Consider the following 18,929-nt stretch of genomic DNA (forward strand, 5'->3'; position numbering starts at 1 on the left):
AGAAATTTTCAGGGAAACCATTTGCATGCCGCGTCTTCTGGAAATAGGTCAAAAGGAAAAATGTAAGTATATTATACCAAATGAAAATCTCTTTTATAACAAGTGTGGCTTTAATTCTCATTGTTTCCGTTCCCCTTTTCCGGATCCCCCAGTATATGGGAACAATTAAAAGAAAGGGAAAAGGAGTGAATTTTATCATTATTCTAAATAGTACTGGTTCAGTAGGATTTAATAGAAGCAAAACCATGAAAAATGCTAACAGAAAACAAATGCAAAGTACAGGGCATAGTAGAATTGATATTTGCTAATCATATTAAAGCATGGTAGTAATTACAACAGGCATTAGAACGGTAATACACATCAGCCTATACCAATAATAAAGAATAGTAAGCTAAACAACAAACATCTTTACAAGTATATATATGCTTCATTTTTGCAAAAAGAGTGCAGCTCCAACCAAGGCTATCCATACTGTTAAAATTGCCCAGAATGGTTGGCTTTTCTCCAAACCGACTGGTGGCTTCCAGACCAGAAAATCACCCACCCAGTCCCTGTTTGATGGAAGCTGATTAGTTGTAGACCGACTTTGTCTTTCATCTTTGTCCTTGTTTTTGTCGGTCCATGATCCAGCGTAACTACCAAAAAAAAAAAAAAAAAAAAAGGAAGAAGAAAGGGAAGCGAATTTAGCACTGAGTCCCTGTAACCGCATGATCCTTACAAGAATTACTTTGTAGAAATATTATTGTGAATACGGCACTGTCCATGAAGTTGCGAAAATGAGCAAACAGCCTAATATTTAGTACAGAAGAAGAAAACAATGTGATTCACCTATTCATCATCTGTACAAGTTAAATCAATATGCTGAGAACTACTAATGTGTTATAACTGTTGATGCATATAACACCAGATCATGGCCTCACGTACTATAAACATGTTGTCATTCAGTTACTGCTAATCTACTTGCATGGGTAAATGAGTCTAAATGAGTTTCATTCAATCAATTTCTAACTTCAGAAGGTTTGTCTCTAATACAAATAATTAGAGTACCCAAGAAGTAACAAGCTTCAGTCCCTTATAAAGGTCTTATATTTCATACCCCTTAAAATTGGCACATTACAAGTTAATTTGAAATCACATTAAAAGGTACTCTCATTCATGAAGCCAAGTACTTCGAAATGACAAAAGAAAAAAAGAAATAACGGGGAAAAGAAACGAAGAGCAAACAAGCCCTAAACAATTTTTTCATCTAGAGCGTCAACACAAGAAAGAGTCCTCAGTTGATTATCTGAAGTCACACTCCTAAACAGTGGACCTCCGCTATCCACTTCTTTTTAGAAATTTGCATTTGATGGCAAAAGAGGGAAGAGAGAGGGAACATAGTGGAATAGTATGCAGAGAGAGGGAGCAGAGTGGAATAGTAGGCAGTTCCATCTTTTGTAATCCTTGCATCTACTTGATAATTTCAATTGTTCAACTACCCTGCTACTACATATCTTGGAGGCACATACTACACTAGTTTCCAATAATCCATGGATGCTAAAAGTAGCACACAAAAGAATGCAAACTGCTTGAATATTTTTCCTTCGCCACGTATTTGCCACCTACCTCAAGAAAAAGCCCAAATCATCCTCTAAATTTGGACATCCACTCAAAACAGTCCTTATTTTTTAAGGTGGAGCACTAATAGTCCTTCATCTTTTTATAACTGATGCACTTTTAGTCTACCTAACTGACTGTCGTCTATAACAAACGGATACTTCACATGCTTTCACCTTCTCAAAAATAAGAAATAAGAGATTGCTTCGTTCCTGCAATACCGTATCCTTCTCTGTTTGAAGGCATAACTAAGAACTGCTATCAATCAAATCTACTCCTAATCAAATAAAGATTAAGGGCGTTAACAAAGAGTTGGTGGACAAACAGTGATTTATATTTCCGCTAACCTGTAACATCTCTTGTGATGAAGAATAGCACAGCCTCGGATTCCATCATTGTGCTTTCGTATAGATCCAAAGTCCAAATGTAGGAACTCGATTTCCATGTTTCTCCTCTGATAGCTGACCAGGTTTCAAACTGCTGCTGAAACTTGGTCAGCCACCTGGAATATATATTTACGTCCAACATTTTGAAGGTCTTACCAAAGACATTAGCTGAATCAACTTCAAATACCTGGGAACATCCGCTCTTGCTTAATGGGCTTGATACAGATTATTTATGCATATTAAGTCTATTTCTCAACACTAATACAGGATTCGGGTCAAAGCTATTAATTCTACCAAACCCCTAATATTGCATCATGGATTCGATCCTGCCTCTTTTTGTTGTTTGCTTCCTATTAACGCGCGAGTTACTCTTGATGTATCTAAGAAGATAGCTACTAGTACACGACAAACAATGGAATCTGTATGATGGATATCTGATCAAAAGCTAGAATGCAGTTAAATTGAGTTGCTACATATTATTTCTTATACCCTTCAACAAAGTGTTCTGTGCTCTTGTAGCAAAATAGTTACGCTTATAGCCTATAGGAGTATTTTTCCCTTCTTTAGAATCAAACTCCCGCACATGAAAAACTTCCTCTGAGCTCCAACTGATTTTGTGGAGCGAGTCTGAAAACCGGTCACCTTTCACTAGATGGTACATAGTCAAAATTGTTTAATTAGGGGAGAAGAACGTGATTTTTTTGGGGTAAGCAGAAGGGAGAACGTGAAGTATTTCAGCAGTATTTTGTTCCTGACATGAAGTAACCGTTAGTTATAGACGAAAGCAGTTACCTAAGACTTTTTGTGCTCCACCTTAAACAATACGGACTATTTTGAGTGGATATCCAAATTGAGGATGATTTTGGGCCTTTTCTCACCTATCTCCCACCAGCATAGGTACCAGGTAACTCTGCCAGTGCGCATTAAGGCTTTGGCAGATGAGAAGAAATCACCTAGTGTTTTCTTTTTTGTCTCTGCTAAAACTTGAACCCTGATTTTGAAGGTTTACCCTTAGGTGCTAATGCAAAGCACTTTCATTAAATTATGTTACAATTGTAGTGAGCTAGTAATATCGTGCTCCAGTCACTATCATGTTAAAAAAAAAAAAAACGAACTAACCACTAAAGTACCATATTGATTGCCCCAGGCACTTGCATATCATGCCTGCCGCATATAAGCAAGTAATTGGTACTGTTTTATTTAACTAACATACGCAATATAATATTAGATGAATGGAACTTACCTATCATAGCTAGAACCAATAAGTGGTATGGTAACCATTTCTTCTTGAGATATCTTCAGCTTAGGTGCTTGCAATATATAGCGAAGCTCGGCAGCTTGACGTCGGATGCTGATACTGGGATGTTTCCTTTCTAGTTGCTTATACAAATCAATGCAGTCTGCGTGGCGGTTATTTGCTTCATAAGCCATAGCCAGCCATATTTGTATCTGAAAGTTCAATTTGCAAATGCAATTAGTAACAAATAGCACATCTTGTGTGTGGTTACTCAGGAAGTAGCTCGCCACTAACCTCTCCACCAAACAAGGTTGGTCTAGGAATGATAGTAAGAGCACCTTCAAGGAACTCTATAGCACGTCCATACATGCCCTTCCCATAAGCCTTCTGGCCCAAATCAAACATTAATTGAGCAGTTTTCCTGCGTTCTGCTTGCTCCTTTGCCACCTAAATTTCAAACCAGAATTTAATAAATGATGATTTTGAGATTAAAGGATTTGAAATCTCTCATCAAACCAAATTCCTTATAACGCAGTAAGTATAATACGAAGCATGCAAGTGAAATATATGCAATAATAGTTGTTAGGATTAGTTTTCAGCAAATTTCTACTCTGTCACAACAGCTCTTTGAGGGTTCTTGCTTGCAAATACATATTACTCAAATTAGAATACCATTTCCAACAACTAGAAAATTCCATAGGTTTTAACCGTTGATGCACTAAAATATCTGGTGCTACAGAGTTCTCTGAAATAGTTCTCCCATTTCCGCAATTTCAGATACAATTTTGCAGTTGTATGTTATCCAATCTGGTTTCCCTTCTTTTGTTCACCGGCAACCACGCTTCAAAGTTAACTTACTACTACTTAATAGTCACTAAATCCAAAACCCACCCCGACTACAGTTTCAAAAGTGATGCTATTAATAGCAGTTAGTTAAACCTAGACGAAAGATTAATAAATTATTAATAGCACACTGGAAAAGGCCACATTGATCCTTTCTTAGGTAGCAGCAGCAGCAGCTATTTATCTCCAATTGCTAACACTTAAAACAGGTTATTATACTGTGAAGAAAAAAAGAATCTTATGGGTACATAAATATAAACTTCTAGGTTCCTTTTTTTCATCGAACGACGTTGAGACCATAGCATGTTACATGAAAGCGCTGCTTTCTCTGTAGTGTTGTCACACAGCTGCCCACCTAGAAGAGCAACTCGCTATGTAGTGTTGTCACACAAGATATCCCAATTTATGTGAAAAATGTTACTATTTGGGGAGTCACAATTTTTCCTTTGACTATAATTTTCTCAAACTTCTTAAAAATATTTTGAATCATTAGTTATGTTGACTTTGTAGTATTTCTCGCCCAGTATTCAAGTATGTTAATTTTATTCTAAAACATTCTAAGAACCTATACCAGAAATAGTCAAAGTTAAAGTGTTTTGACCCTTGTACTCAAACGCCTTCACATCAATTGGAACATAGGAAGTATATGAATAATAAGGCATGGATTGTTATAACATCAATTATAATACAGGGAATGATGTACTATAAACCAAAGTTTAAGGCTATGATAACTTCTTTCTATCCAGCTCTAAGGGGTCGTTTGGTTGTTGGTTAGGAAGTGAGTTATTTATGTATCAGAACCAACATAACCAGTACCACATTTGGTAGCATTTTAGTTGTTATGCATAAAATTCAGCGCACCAAGTTCGGTATTTGGTTATCAATTTACCATCCCGCATAACTAATACATGTATAACTTACGAGGGAATCTATGTCCTCCCTCTGTTTCAATTTGTTTGTATTACTTCCTTTTTAATCCATTTCAAAAAGAATGTCTCTTTCTTTTTTTGGTAACTCTTTAATACCAACTTTCCACGTGACATATTTAAGACCTCAAGATTAAAGAGCATTTTGGTACCTTCTACATAACTTTGATTTAAACTCTAACCAGCAACCAAACGACCCCTAAAGATTTAACTACAGCAATAAGGAAGAAGGCCTCACCTTTTCGAGCTCTCTTCTTACTCTTTCGCGTTTATCCTCTTCAGTCTCTTCACTACTTTCAGCTTCTTCATCATCATACTCCTCATCAACAGTATTCTGCAATTCCTCAGCTTTCTTCTCCAATTCCTTCATCTCCTCTATCTCTTTCACTCTCTTCCTCATTTCTTTCTCCCAATCAAACTCTTCTCCTCCACCACTTTCTCCTCCTTCATTTCCATTCTCATCATCACTTGTATTCTCATAATCTACCTCACCTACTTTCCCATTGACTTTTCCTCTAAACCCCACTTTGGGATTTAGTACTCTTTCTCTTTCACTATCGAACCCACTAGAAGAAGCATGCATGCTTTGATTCATGCATGGGGGGTCTTTCTTGACAAAGAAGTTCAAAAGAACATCACGTGTTTTACGATCTGGTAACACGACAGCACGTGGAGTGGTCACGTGAGTTCCGTCGAGTAATAGTGTTATGTTTCCGACCACTACTGCCATGCCCGATGATGGACTGTTCAAATGAGTGGAGGAGGAAAAATGGAGTTAGAATATTCAAACTGCGGAGTGGGGAAGCTAGATATTTTAGGATATCAATGATGAAATCTCGAAAAAGACCTTTCATTTGTTTTAAATATTGAGGAATTGTGAGGGTAATAATGGGTGAAAGAAAATGGAGACGTGGCCCGTCATTAACAAGAGCAGTGTGGCATTCAGTGCAATTGGATCTAAGAATTTTCTGGTTTCACGGGTGATCCAGTCGTTCTACACCGTCGACGTGGCAGAGGAGAACACTATCGACGGCAGAGAATGAAACACGATGACCCCTCAAAGATTGCAACTTGTAAAAAGCAACTCGTTCCCTTGGGCTCGTATTGTTTGTTTAGTTTATACTCGTTGAATTTCAATTTTCAAAGATGGTGATATTTTGGAGCTTTAATGTGAAATTTGAAGATTCGTGACATATATTACTCCCTTCGGATAAAAAAAGAGTCCATTTAACAAATCAAAAAAGAATTAACCTTATTTTTTCATATTTACCCCTATTAAGTGTTATATGATCAAATCTCAATGCATATTTAATTAGGGGTATTTTAGTCAAATTACCTATTTTTATCTAGGCGTTAGTATTTTCTTAAGGGGTGTGCAAATGGCTAAGTGGACATTTTTTTTTTAATTCGGAGGGAGTACTAATTATTTAATTGCATAAGTTAATTTCAATTTTAAAATTTTTATATACTAGTACAACAACAACAATAACATATCCTGTATAATTCATAAGTGGAATTTGAGAAAGGCACAGATCTTGCCTCTACCTTTATGAGGCAGTGACACTATTTCTAATAGACTTTTGGCTCAATCGAACGGTATCCAATGCAGGTTGTAAGAAAATAGACAACAAAGTAGTATGATTCAAAAGCAACAATAGATAATAATACACATGGAAGAAATAAATGACTAGGAGGATGCTAGCCTCCCTCCCCCCCCGCCCCCCCGACCCCACACACACCTCCAGCTCCACCTTACGTACTAACCTTCTATCCTAGTACTTTTGACTTTCCTATCTGCTTATATAAGGTCTTGTTCTCAACCAAAGAAATTTTATACATTAATGATATAAAAAATTAACATCACTTGTCATGTCATACAACTCAGTTTATTAAACAACCGTAATGTTTATAGTTTATCTTAGTTTTTCAATAACACGTTGTTTTTAACCTTTATATCTAATTGTGTTAAATTATTATTTTTCTACTTTCTAGCTTTTATTTAAGATAGTCTTTTATATCTAATTAATAACTATTACAACAACTCATTACTTAACCCATTCCACCCCCACAACTTCTCTCCGATAATTTTAAACTAGATGGGAAAGGCCCGTGCACGGGCTCAACTCTTAGGCACCAATATTACGTGTGGTTAGTGTCGGTAGGTAAAGCTTACTGTTGAAGATACAAATTAATATATATAGGTCTAAGTTTTGGAAATGGTCTTTACAATTTGCATTACAGTAGCGCCTGATTGCTGTTAATGTAGCAATTGATGGTCAGTGCATAATCCAATATTTATCGACTCGTTAGGTAGCAAAGTAGTGATAGTTAATTTGGGGGAAAACTGAAAATGGTAGCAACAACCTTCACACTTCTGCAGTGGACATTATCAGGAAGCCATGATTTGACCGTATATCATAACAAAAGATAAGTACATTGTTTAACATTAGTAACATCTTCAAATACACCCTTCATTTATCATTTCATATGAGCAGGAGCTACAATCCCCTAATCTTAATAGCTAACCTTTGCTATTCCAAAAACCACATAGCAGGGAGATTTTTTGAAGTACCTTCAAAAAAAGGTAAAATACCAATCATCAACTCAGGAAGTTGAAATTGAGAGGAATGCATAAATAGAGATAACAACGAGATAGCTTGAAAGATACATCTCTTTCACCTAGGCGAAATTTCAACAAATAGCCCTTCATATAGTTTAATTTTAGATTTCTAGACAACTTCTAATGGAAACAGAAGTTATTTTAGTAGCATATGATCAAATTTGATGAAATAGCTGGCAAAGAAGTAAAACATGCATGTAGCAGTTGACTTATATTGCTAGATTTATAGTTCAAAAGAAAAAAAATTGTCTAAACTTGCTGGTGTTCTACACAAACTTGCTGGAGTTTTCCAGTAATTAGAGGCTCATATCTGCAAAGTGTTCGAGGCAAAAGAGAGGTGACCATGCCATGGCTGCAGAATCACCATCGTGATTTGCCAAGCCAAGATACGGTTTGCCTATAATTAATCCGAATAAATCATCATCATCACTGTCTCTATTTGTTATCACGGATTAAAAAGGTAAAAATCTACCTACGTGCGCAGAGAAACAGAGACAACAATAGCATAATATGGATGTAGTTGTTGAGGAATATAGCATAGTGGTAAAAATATAATTTTGTATGTTCAATGATTCAGTAATGTAACTACCCGTTTGGTCGTTATAGTCTTTTCGGTATTTTTGCTCGTTCCCGAATATTGATTAGCTCACTTTTGAGCCGAGGGGACCGTTGACATGCTTCCCGAGGTGTCTAGACCGGATTCGGGCATCTTTTGGGAAATATAGGCTTAAAGTGGAAAATGGTTGACCCAAAGTTGACTTTTGGGCAAACAAATCTTTTTCGGAATTCCGACGATTCCAAGAGGTCCGGATGGTCATTTAGAACTTGTGTGTGTATTTGGTTCGGTTCCCAATGCACTTGGATGCATTTCGGGACTTGGGTTGGGAAATTAGAATTAAGGCATCGGGGGTTGACTCGGTCAACAAGACCCTCGTTGGGAATTCCGAGGCCACAGGCGCGTTCGTAGCACGTTTTTATGTGTGTCTATGTGTATGGTATGTGAGCAGATGGCTTCGGGAACTGGTCAAAAAATCGGATCGAATTGCGAAATTTGGGAAGTTTTTCGGTGTCTGGTGCCCTCTTTGGCGGCACCAACACCGCAGCAGATCGTCATGGGCGGTAACCACGCTGAAGCGGTCCAAGTGTTTTAGCCTTGACCATTAAAGCGAGTGACGGGCAGTTAGTAACATTAATAAAGTGCTAAAAACCCTTAGGCCCTTATTATGTCCCATTTCGATATTTGAGCTTGAAGGAACTGTTCTTAAGGATATTTGGAGGAGAATCTCGAGGTAAATCTTGCTTATTTCTTCACTTTTCCTTTAACCATAATCATATTAGATTCCTTTTTCCTTAATAAACCCATGGTGATGGGAGTTGAAAGAGGTTTGTGGAAGAACATTATCCCTAGGCTTAATAATGATAAATTGGTGATGTTTATGTTAGATATTGACTAATCTAAGCTTATTAATCACATATCTTCCACTTTTAGCGTTGAATTTCGGAATCAAAGACTTAGGGTTTATACCCAATTTGGGGGTTTTGCTTGAAATTAGAAATTAGGTTAACTCTTGAGTTAAATCAACAATTAGTGGTTGGGTTATGATTATCTAACACTTAATTTGGTATTTTATTTTTGAATTTTTCCGTTTTGCCTTTATGGGCCCGTTTCCCTAATTTCTAGGGTTATAATTGACCTAATTGAAATAGCAGCAATATTAGTATCATTTTTCATGATTTCTAATCTAGAATTCGATTATGCTTAGACTACTTTGGTTCTGAGGTTCAGTGGAAAGGCAAGGCGAAGGAGTGAGTTGTTGGTGTTGCGGTTCGGCCATCCAGGTAGGTTATGGCTTATCCTTGGTGAGACTTTGTATAGCGAAGCGCATATTTAGATTATATTGTCGGAGACAGCATGTGAACCTTCGGGTATGAAGTTGATTTGGATATTGCCTTAGGTTGGGCCCTGTTGTGTGTTGGGACTAGCCACCCCGTTGTGTTGTGCTTGACTGTTCTATTGTATTATCTTGAAGCCATGAGTTGTTGGTAGATATTAGATCCGGTTATTCATCTTGATTTGGATATATTGTTGGCATACCCACCATTGGTATTGTGATATTGATATATTGTTGGCATACCCACCATTGGTATTGTGATATTGATATATTGTTGGCATACCCACTATTGGTATTGTGATATTGATATATTGTTGGCATACCCACTGTTGATATTGTGATATGATACATTGTTGGCGTACCCCATTGTTGGTACTTGTGATATTGAACTTGACTATTGATGTTGATACACGTATTGCACGCATTTTCACTCATTCATGATGCATGGCCCATACCCGGTGATGATCTGGTATCGTTGATTGTGTGAAACTGATATTTGACAAACTTTTTTACTTGAGTGATTGTGAGAAGGCCGTTGTCCGAGGTTCAATTCCGGAATCGTTGATTGTGCGAAACTGATATTTGACAGACTCTTTTACTTGAGTGATTGTGAGATAGCCGATGGCCGATGTCGATGATCTATTCCGGCATCGTTGTTGCATGGTCTATTCCGATGATATTTTCGGAATCGTTGTTAGTGCGTGGATTCCGCCGGTCCCCCAGGGTGGTGCCGGTGAGAACCCCCCATGCGCAAAGATCCGGAGTCCTGTCTGTTTATTGGGCAAAGATCCAGGACGGGTGGCACTTAGACTTCGCTAGTCACCCTGGGTTGTGCTACGAGACGTCGATATTTCCCTCCGGAGTACAGGTGTACACCTCATTTGCATGGCATGGCATTGCATTGCATTCATACCATTATTGCATTGCATTGCACTATGATTTGATTGAGATGTTTGGTGATTGGATTGTGATGTTGGATCGGATCGGATATATTCAGACTTGACGTATTAGGATTAGATGCTTCATATAGGCAATGGCGGATACTTGGTTGTGATTATATTGTCTTATGCTTAGTTGGTTTATATTGCTTATCTGCTTTATTATCTGAATTGTGTTAGTTATGCTTAGTCGGCCAATGATGCCTACCAGTACTATTGTTTGTACTGACCTGCACTTGTTGAATTATTTTATGAATGCAGAGTATCAGGTCGAATCCACTTCCGTGACCCGTGGCTGATCGACGTTTCAGCTTTCGCTCGAGTTTCAAGGGTGAGCATGGCGTTCGCTGACCTTGAAGACTTTCTTATCATATGTCTTATTTATTCCAGAGACATAGACATTTTATGTGTTAGTATTCCAGATTGTATTATTTCCCTTTAGATGCTCTCTTATTATTCAGACTAGACCCTGGGGGTGTTTATTGTCTTCCGCATTTTCTACTATATATATATATATATATATATATATATATATATATATATATATATATATATATATATATATATATATATATATATATCGTGAGACTTACGTATTTATTCTATTCCGCTACTTAATTTTCATCCTTTTATGTATTGGTTCATTGTTGGGTGAGGGTTCGCTTACCGAGGTGGGAAGGTAAGTGCCCGCACGGCCTAGGCTAAATGGGTCGTGACAAGTAAGTTCCAGGAAATTAACATGAATCCAAGGGTTGTTGGTTAATGAATTTTTTAATATTTTGAAAAACCATTGTCTAAATCAGTTCGTATTTTACACAACTTGCAATAAACTAAACTTGCTGGTGTCTAAACCATTGTTTAAATTAGTTCTTTGTATTAAACTAAGGGATGAAACAAACAGGACATTACTGCCAATGCAAGTAGTTTAATAGACTATTTGTGATTCTACAATGTAAAGAGTGGATGATTAAATGCACAAATATTGAACTATCAGTTTTTTTTCCATGAGTTGTTGTACATGGGTTCTTGCTTGGTAATAAAAACTTTGACCAGTGAAGCAATAAGTTTTTAAAATATACTCCTCTTCCCATCCCATTTCTCCTGTACACATTTATACCTACATTCAACAGTTCTTAGAAACTATATTCCTAAGTTAGAGCATTTTAAGAAAAATCTTAGCCTGATAAGGATGAGTTACTGTATAACGCCAATGGTTTGCTTCAAATAAAACTTTATTGCAGTTGCAACTTGCAACATCTTATGCTCTCTTGAGCTGCTACCTTACTCCCTCTCCTATTTTCAATTTACTTCTAATGAACTTATTAAAAGCCTCTCACGGAAAACATTTCCAAGTAGAAAAACAACAACACAAAAGCAGGTTCCACTGCTACACATTCCTGAAAGGCATGCTTTTTTCTCATTTAAATAGTTTTTAGTACAATAAATAGCGCGACAAATGGCAAAAACTTCGCAACAATTACGGAAGAGTCCACTCAAATTTCAGAATTACGGATTCTTCAGTGGCATATATAACTTCACGAACACTAAATAGATAAAAATCAAAAAGTATACAGGGTCTATTCTACGTAAAACTACTAAAATGAATTTGCAACTTCTTCCAATGGAAATGAAGCTAAAAGTTCTGATCTCATCAACTATATGAGAGGGATAATCAGCTTACAACACATGGAATTGTCTAATAACTGATTGAATATATTAAGTACGTATACAAAAAGGTAAATTGAATTCCCAAAATGGCAATTTTGAGTTGTTTAAGGCACATCACTAAGCACCTTCATCATAACAAATATGTGAACAAAAGTCAGTTAACCCCATTTATCTATTTCAAAATTGTGAAATATTGGTTTCAATCTAACAGCGAAGTAGCATCACATTGTCTATTAAAATTAATTAGCAAAAAGCAATAGTAACAATAAATTCAACACTCAATAGAGACATGAAGAAGCTCAGAAAATGAAGCCGAACACGAAAACATATATCAAACTATCCCCAAGCCGATAAATAAAGAACAAAAAGCAGATAAAACACAAAACAAAAGGAGAAGGAAAGAACAACAACCCAGTGAGATCCCACAACGTGATAAGAAAAGATTAAAAAAATCAGGAATCACTTTCTAGGCGACATCCTTAATAAAGCACTGAGGGTTTCTTCTGTGCAAGCTTAAATTTTTGCAAAAAGAAAAAAGGAAGTGAAAGTACCTCCCAAATACTTCTGCAATAGAGTCTTTATTTCCACAAGCAACAAACTCCAAACACACACCAACCAATAATTCAAATGACATTTCAACTTCAGCTCATCTCGTACACATGAAGGCATACATAACACAAAATATCGTTGCATGAAATCTCAACCAAGAATATTGGACTATGAGGTAATGAAACACAAAAAGAGCTTCAAAAGATCTAAAAAGAACACAAAGTATACCTACATGGAACAATTGAAAATGCAAATTAACATTAACTTTCAAATACTATCTTAAGAAAATAGTTTACCTCTAGATTCAATTTTTGTAACTGACTTAGCTTTCTTATTATTGGATTCAAGAATTCTAACTGGATAAAAGGAAGCAATAACTTGACACCAAAATTGTTATAATACTTAGAATAATGGTAAACCTGGAATCGGGAGACCGATGATGCTTGAGATCAATTAGGTCACCTTGAGTTATATCAAATTATCTAATGGATAAAGTCGATAATAGGATTATATAAGATCATGCATTAGATAAAAAAAAAAAAATTAACAGAAGGCTGCATATCTACTTACGTGTGAATGTGCAATGTTGAGGCTGGCAAAAAAAGCTAAAAATGCAGCAACAAACTCAAACACACATCAACCAACAATTCAAATGACATTTCAACTTCAGCTCATCTCACACACATCCAGACATACATAACACAAACAAAGAATATTGGACTATGAGGAAAAAGAAAATAACCAGCTAAAAAAGACTGAATTTTTATGATTTCCAACAATTAAAACCAAAGGATATCAGATGGAAACAATGAATGCATCTGACCAAGAAAAAGAAAAAATCCCTTTCAACAGTAGAACATTGAAGAGGTAGTGAAACACAAAAAGATCTTCAAAAATATCTAAAAAGAAACTAAATTCCAACTATGCATACAGAAGGCAGAAGATCAGAAAAATTTAATAGAAGGCTGCATATGTACTTACCTGTGAATATACAGTGTTGAGGCTGGCAAAAAAAGCTCAATAACCTGCATATCATCTTCGTTACTTCATTCTCCTTAGTTCCCAAAGAATAGTCCTCCCTACCGAGCAAAGTTGTACAAACTTGATTCCAAAAACATCTCTTTTCCAGTAAGCAAAAGTCACAAAAATAAGGACGACACTTCCTGCAATTAAACGGTATAACGACAGTGAAAAGGAAAATCTAACTTATATTATATCTCAAGCATGTCAATTAAACTGTAAGTATTTGAGTAGACTAACCTTTTACGGCTTTTTTGCTGGTGTGGCTGGTTGACCTTTCGACCTTGTGCTTGAAGAGTCAGATACAATAACTGCTTCCTCTATGTCTACCTCACTTGTTCTTAGAGACATCAGTTTTTTGGGGTCCCTATGATTAACGCTAGGTGGAAATATTGGTTCCTTTATACGTAGGATAGAATTGATACAGTTGTTTGTGTGTCGTTCGAGCTTCTCCAGGATGACTTTTTTAATTGAATTCGGAAGCAGTCTATCGACAACATCTTATGAACATGGTCAATGGGCGGGAGTTGATTTAACGGGAAGAGTCATTTCTTAGATTTAATAAAATATCTAATAAACATGAAGCTGATGTGAACGCTTATATAGATAGTGTTTTGCATACTAAAATGATTTAGTTGTAGCTGATTTTTGCAAAAATACTAAATCAAAAACATATATGAAGTATACTACTACATATAAATAAGGGGCAACCTTGACCAAAGTTGTTTCAAATATATGTTCTGCTGTCATGGAGAGCATCTTCTCAGCTATATCTCCAGAAATTAATGCCGTAATCGACCCACTGCCATCAATAAGATCAATTTGGAAGGTACACCTTGAACTATATTGAGTTTAATATTTGTACACATAGGCTATATTTTGTGGGGATAGAATTTATATGTATGGTGAAAACGTAATACCGAGGTACTAATATTGTTTGTCGATTACACTTTGTGCATTAAAATTCTCTTCTTTCTTTCGTGAGCTTTTTCTGTTTGCATCCTGAACATTCAAGCACATAAAATTTCTGCAGGCCATTTGAAATAAACATTTCTGCCTCAACATAGAAAACTTCAATATGTCAAGGAAGATGAAATGCACATGTCTATTACTTTGTTTCATGAATAAACGTATTCACATCTAGATAAGTGAAACACTTACTGAAGTTTGTGATGAAATTTCTGCAATGGGGATAACTTGCTGTTGAGTAGGAGTTACTGTGAGAGACGTTGATGACGCAGAGAAGCTGGCTAATGCATAACTTGAAAGCATGTGTTTGTTTGTTTTTGCCCTATTGTCACACCAAATAAAGTACTTAATATGTTGTTCAAGGGTAAGTTAAAAAGTAAGGCTGAAAAGTTGGTACCAATTAATGAGCTCCAACGCTTGTGGGTAAGTAGGATTTATGTGTATTGTTGAGTTGAATGTAGTTTGCAGCGATAAACGTGTATGACATAATGTATGCGTAATGTTGTATTAAATAAAAATATGCAAGTAAAATATTTTAATGTGTGCATACCCTGATAAGAAGCTATTCCTATACTCCTTCCAAGGATTACAGGGAACTCTTCATCTTTTCCCATTCTAGCTTGGAGCTTAGTTCCTTTAATTTCTCCGAAGTCCTCCCGTAAAGTGAGTAGAAAATGTTTTTTCCTGAGAGTGCGGGGAATATAATACTTAATTTTTGAGCATCTATCATAAAGATATGCATATAATCTGAAATGAATGTTGTACTTACTGATTGTCAACAACAATAATCTCTCCTCATATGTTTTGATTGCGACCTGCATATTTGGGAGGGTCACAACGTAGAACGATTCCTAGTATGTCTGCTAGTAAGATATAAGGGAATATAATGAGTGCGCACATGTATAAGCATATATAATTGAGCATGCTAGTAATTGATTGGAGTGGTATACCAATTTCTACAGAAGAATGAGAAGTTATATGAGCAATGTCGTCAAAAGTTATGATATTTAGCTTAGTTGATGGCGCGAGTGCTTTCTCATGGTTGTCAGTTGGCTTGACATTTTCAACTATAGTTTCTTTGTTGAGTACCCTGTTAGGGTTCGCTTTTTCGTGGGTTAAGGCATAAAAGTTACTACGAGGTTGTTGGTGCTCTAATTGGATTTTAGTATTTTAGATTCGCCACCCAATTTATTTAAGGAAAAACTAGGAAAATCGAGTTTAAAGAGTTTTTCAAACAAGAGAAAAAGTTTTTTGGACCAAAGTTCTAGTTAAGGGTTCTAGTGATCCTCTAGGGAAGGTTTTACGCACCCTAGTATTAAAGATCCATAGAATACGGTTGACCTACAAGCTTCAATGTGTGATTAATGTGTTTATTTGCTTAAAACTGTTTAATTTTTCGCAAAATGTCATTTCATTTTATTCATATCATGGCTTCCAGGAAAAAATTCGGCAAAAAATTCCCTTATAAAAGGGGTTTTGGTTTCAAAAAAGTCCACGTAAATGTTCAACTCACTTTGTTTCCGAACTAGGACACACCCGAGATTTCTCCCAAGTAGAGTCGCTACTAGTCTAGTCCTAACAAAATGAGTTTAGTATTTACAGGTTTTTACATATATATCATGAAAATATGGAGTATATCTTCGATTTGTATGTATGTGTGTGTGTGTGTGTGTGTGTGTATATATATATATATATATATATAAGGAAAAGGAAGTTAGTCTCTTAATCCATTTTTTATTTTTTATTTGAAGATCATATAAGTCAGGTCCTATTCATGTCCAAAACCACTTTCCTTACCATGGCCCAAATAAAATTCCTTTTAACTTTTTGTCCTTTCAAATTCGGGTTCTGGCCCAAGATTTTCCCCAAATCTGAAACTGAGTTGGTCCAGAGCCATTTATCAAAACCAAGTTTACACCAAACTGAAATTTGCATCCGTTTTTTTTTTCTCAGTCCATTTTTTATCAAAAGAATCCAACTCTTTGCCCAAAAATTTATAAGTATTGACCCAATTTCTGACTTAACCCTACGGCCCAAAATTAGGTTTGTTTTGAATATTAGGTTTGTTTTGAAGCTAATATCTTAACTGTTATTGGTTATATTATGGATCTTGTTTTGAGGATTTGAAGGTTTAGGAGGCTGTCATGTTGTTTTAAAATTAAGTTAAGAATAAAACTAGTTCTATTTTTTTCTCTCTTTATTTGTGACTGTTCTCATGAGATTTCAACTTAAAATAAGGTTTAGGACTTGAAGGAGGCTTTGGAGGTAAAACTGAGATAAATAATGGCTTTCAAAGTGTTTGTTTGTGGCCTGTTTGTTTGACCTCTTGCTAGTCTATTATGACTGTCTTTAAAATTCAAAAAATGGATTTGAGAATTTGCCTTTGTGCTTTCCATATGCTTATTACTTGCAAACTAGTTTTAAAATGGTTTTGAATATCCCTTGAGTGAAAAGCTGTTCTCAAAAATGATCTTGAATATTTGCTCTTCTTGTTTTATACCAAGCATGATGTGTTTTGAAGTTTCTGTGCTATTTTGGAAAGAAAAGAGCTTTGTCAAGTTTAAAACCCTCAGAATGATTCAGGTTTTCTCTGTTTTGTTTAGCTAGTTGTGTTAAAATGAGAGGATTTGGATTTTATGTTTCTTAAACCTATTTATTGATCTATGTGTTATTCTACCTTATTTGAACTTTGTGTGACTTTCTAAAAGAGATAAAAAATGATTTTTTTAAAATTGGATAAACAGATTTTGAGACTGTAACTTGGTTATTTGTTTAGTGAAAATGTTTGAAAGAGGCTGTGGCTTGTTTGTTAACTCTCAGTTGGTTTACTCTTTATGTGCACTTGGTGATTGACCTGCAAACTGTTAAAAAAGGAGGGTCTAGTATTTGAAATAAATTGTTTCTTTTTCTTGACTTGCAACTGGGATAATAGGGTCTGGGGGTGGCTAGCATGAAGATAGTCTTGATTGGCTAGTGATTTATAGATCACTGTCTTGTCTCACATTGGCTATTTGCTTGTAATTTTCATGTTGGTTTGTCACTTGTGACTTGCATTTGATACTTGCATTGCTTACAGTCTACTTGTTTCCCTTTGCCTAACATTATCACCTAATAGACTAAGTATAGGGATTCTAAACTATGACTAAATTCGTTTTTCACGATGTGATACTTGCTCTTATAATACACTTCTTTGTTGTCCACTTGTAAAACTTGAGATTGCCTCATATGCTTCCCTTGTCCCTATTTGCTTGTTTGAAACAAAACCATGACCAATATGCTATGGAATGACCTAGGATAGTGCCATGCCCTCTTTAATAGCTTTGGAACCCCTGAAATACTAAGTGTCTCTGTTTGAGTTTTTCCCTTTGATCATGTTTGATTATAACTACTGTCTGTACCTATTTGACCTCTACTTGTGATCTTGGCTCACTATTTGGACCATATAATATTTGAACTCCATCAAAGACCTAAGATAGTGTTATGTACCCCTTTTGATCCTATCCTATTTTAGACTCATTGAATCTGTCATTACTCTTATTTAAAACTGTCCAGTTGTTGAATTCAATATGACCCTAAGTTGACTTATAGCTTGCACATGGGACAATACCATGCTCTTATCTCTTTCTTTTGGATTGTTTCACCTTGTTTTGGTTATCCTTTGCCTAGAATTCCTTGTTGTCTACTTGATGTGATCCTATTGATCTTATAATGGTTCCTTCAACTTCTCTGTGAACTAGACTAAGTTAAAATTGTTTTGAGAATTTGCTAATGATTTTTGAAACTTGCTATGAACTGAGAGGACTACTACGACCAGTTGAGATTATCCTATGGCCATGTGGAGTTTAACTAAGCTTGATGAACCTGATAAAAATGGATCTTGTTGAACTTAGTGCAATGCTAAAACTGAAACAAAAGACTGCTTTAAAAAAAAAATAAGTGTAGCATCTGTCTATTTACACTTGTCTTGGTAGTTTGTTTATAGATTTCTGGGGTTCATATATATGTCTCCCCAGCTCTATTTGGTTGCTTGTAACCTAGACATGTTTAATAGGGTGTTTTGAATTTAGGACAGTGTCATGAACCTTCTTTAGTCATAGTTTAGGCTCCCATAGACCGGTGATGGTTCCCATGTGAGTTTCCTACTGTTTGAGACTTGTTGTGGTTGCAGTTGAGTTATGTTTACACCTAAGATAGCTTTGTGCTCCCTTTTACTTTCTGGTGGACCTGTTGGTCCTGTTTTGATTACTCTTTAGGTCCTATTAGGACCCTGCTTGATCTTACATCT

The 18,929-nt window shown here is 35.9% G+C and overlaps 1 protein-coding gene across 1 annotated transcript; it reads right to left on the reverse strand.

The window, feature by feature from the left end:
- Positions 1–286: 286 nt before the first annotated feature.
- On the reverse strand, positions 287–5,786 carry LOC132044186 (uncharacterized). Its single transcript, XM_059434671.1, has 4 exons — positions 5,227–5,786; positions 3,514–3,666; positions 3,226–3,431; positions 287–635 (listed from the first exon to the last, which is right to left on the reverse strand). The coding sequence occupies exons 1-4, from the start codon at positions 5,716–5,718 to the stop codon at positions 428–430; spliced, it is 1,059 nt and encodes a 352-aa protein (XP_059290654.1). The 5' UTR covers positions 5,719–5,786; the 3' UTR covers positions 287–427.
- Positions 5,787–18,929: the final 13,143 nt, after the last annotated feature.

This window comes from Lycium ferocissimum, unplaced genomic scaffold (assembly GCF_029784015.1).
Source record: "Lycium ferocissimum isolate CSIRO_LF1 unplaced genomic scaffold, AGI_CSIRO_Lferr_CH_V1 ctg381, whole genome shotgun sequence".
Taxonomy (NCBI): Eukaryota; Viridiplantae; Streptophyta; class Magnoliopsida; order Solanales; family Solanaceae; genus Lycium; species Lycium ferocissimum.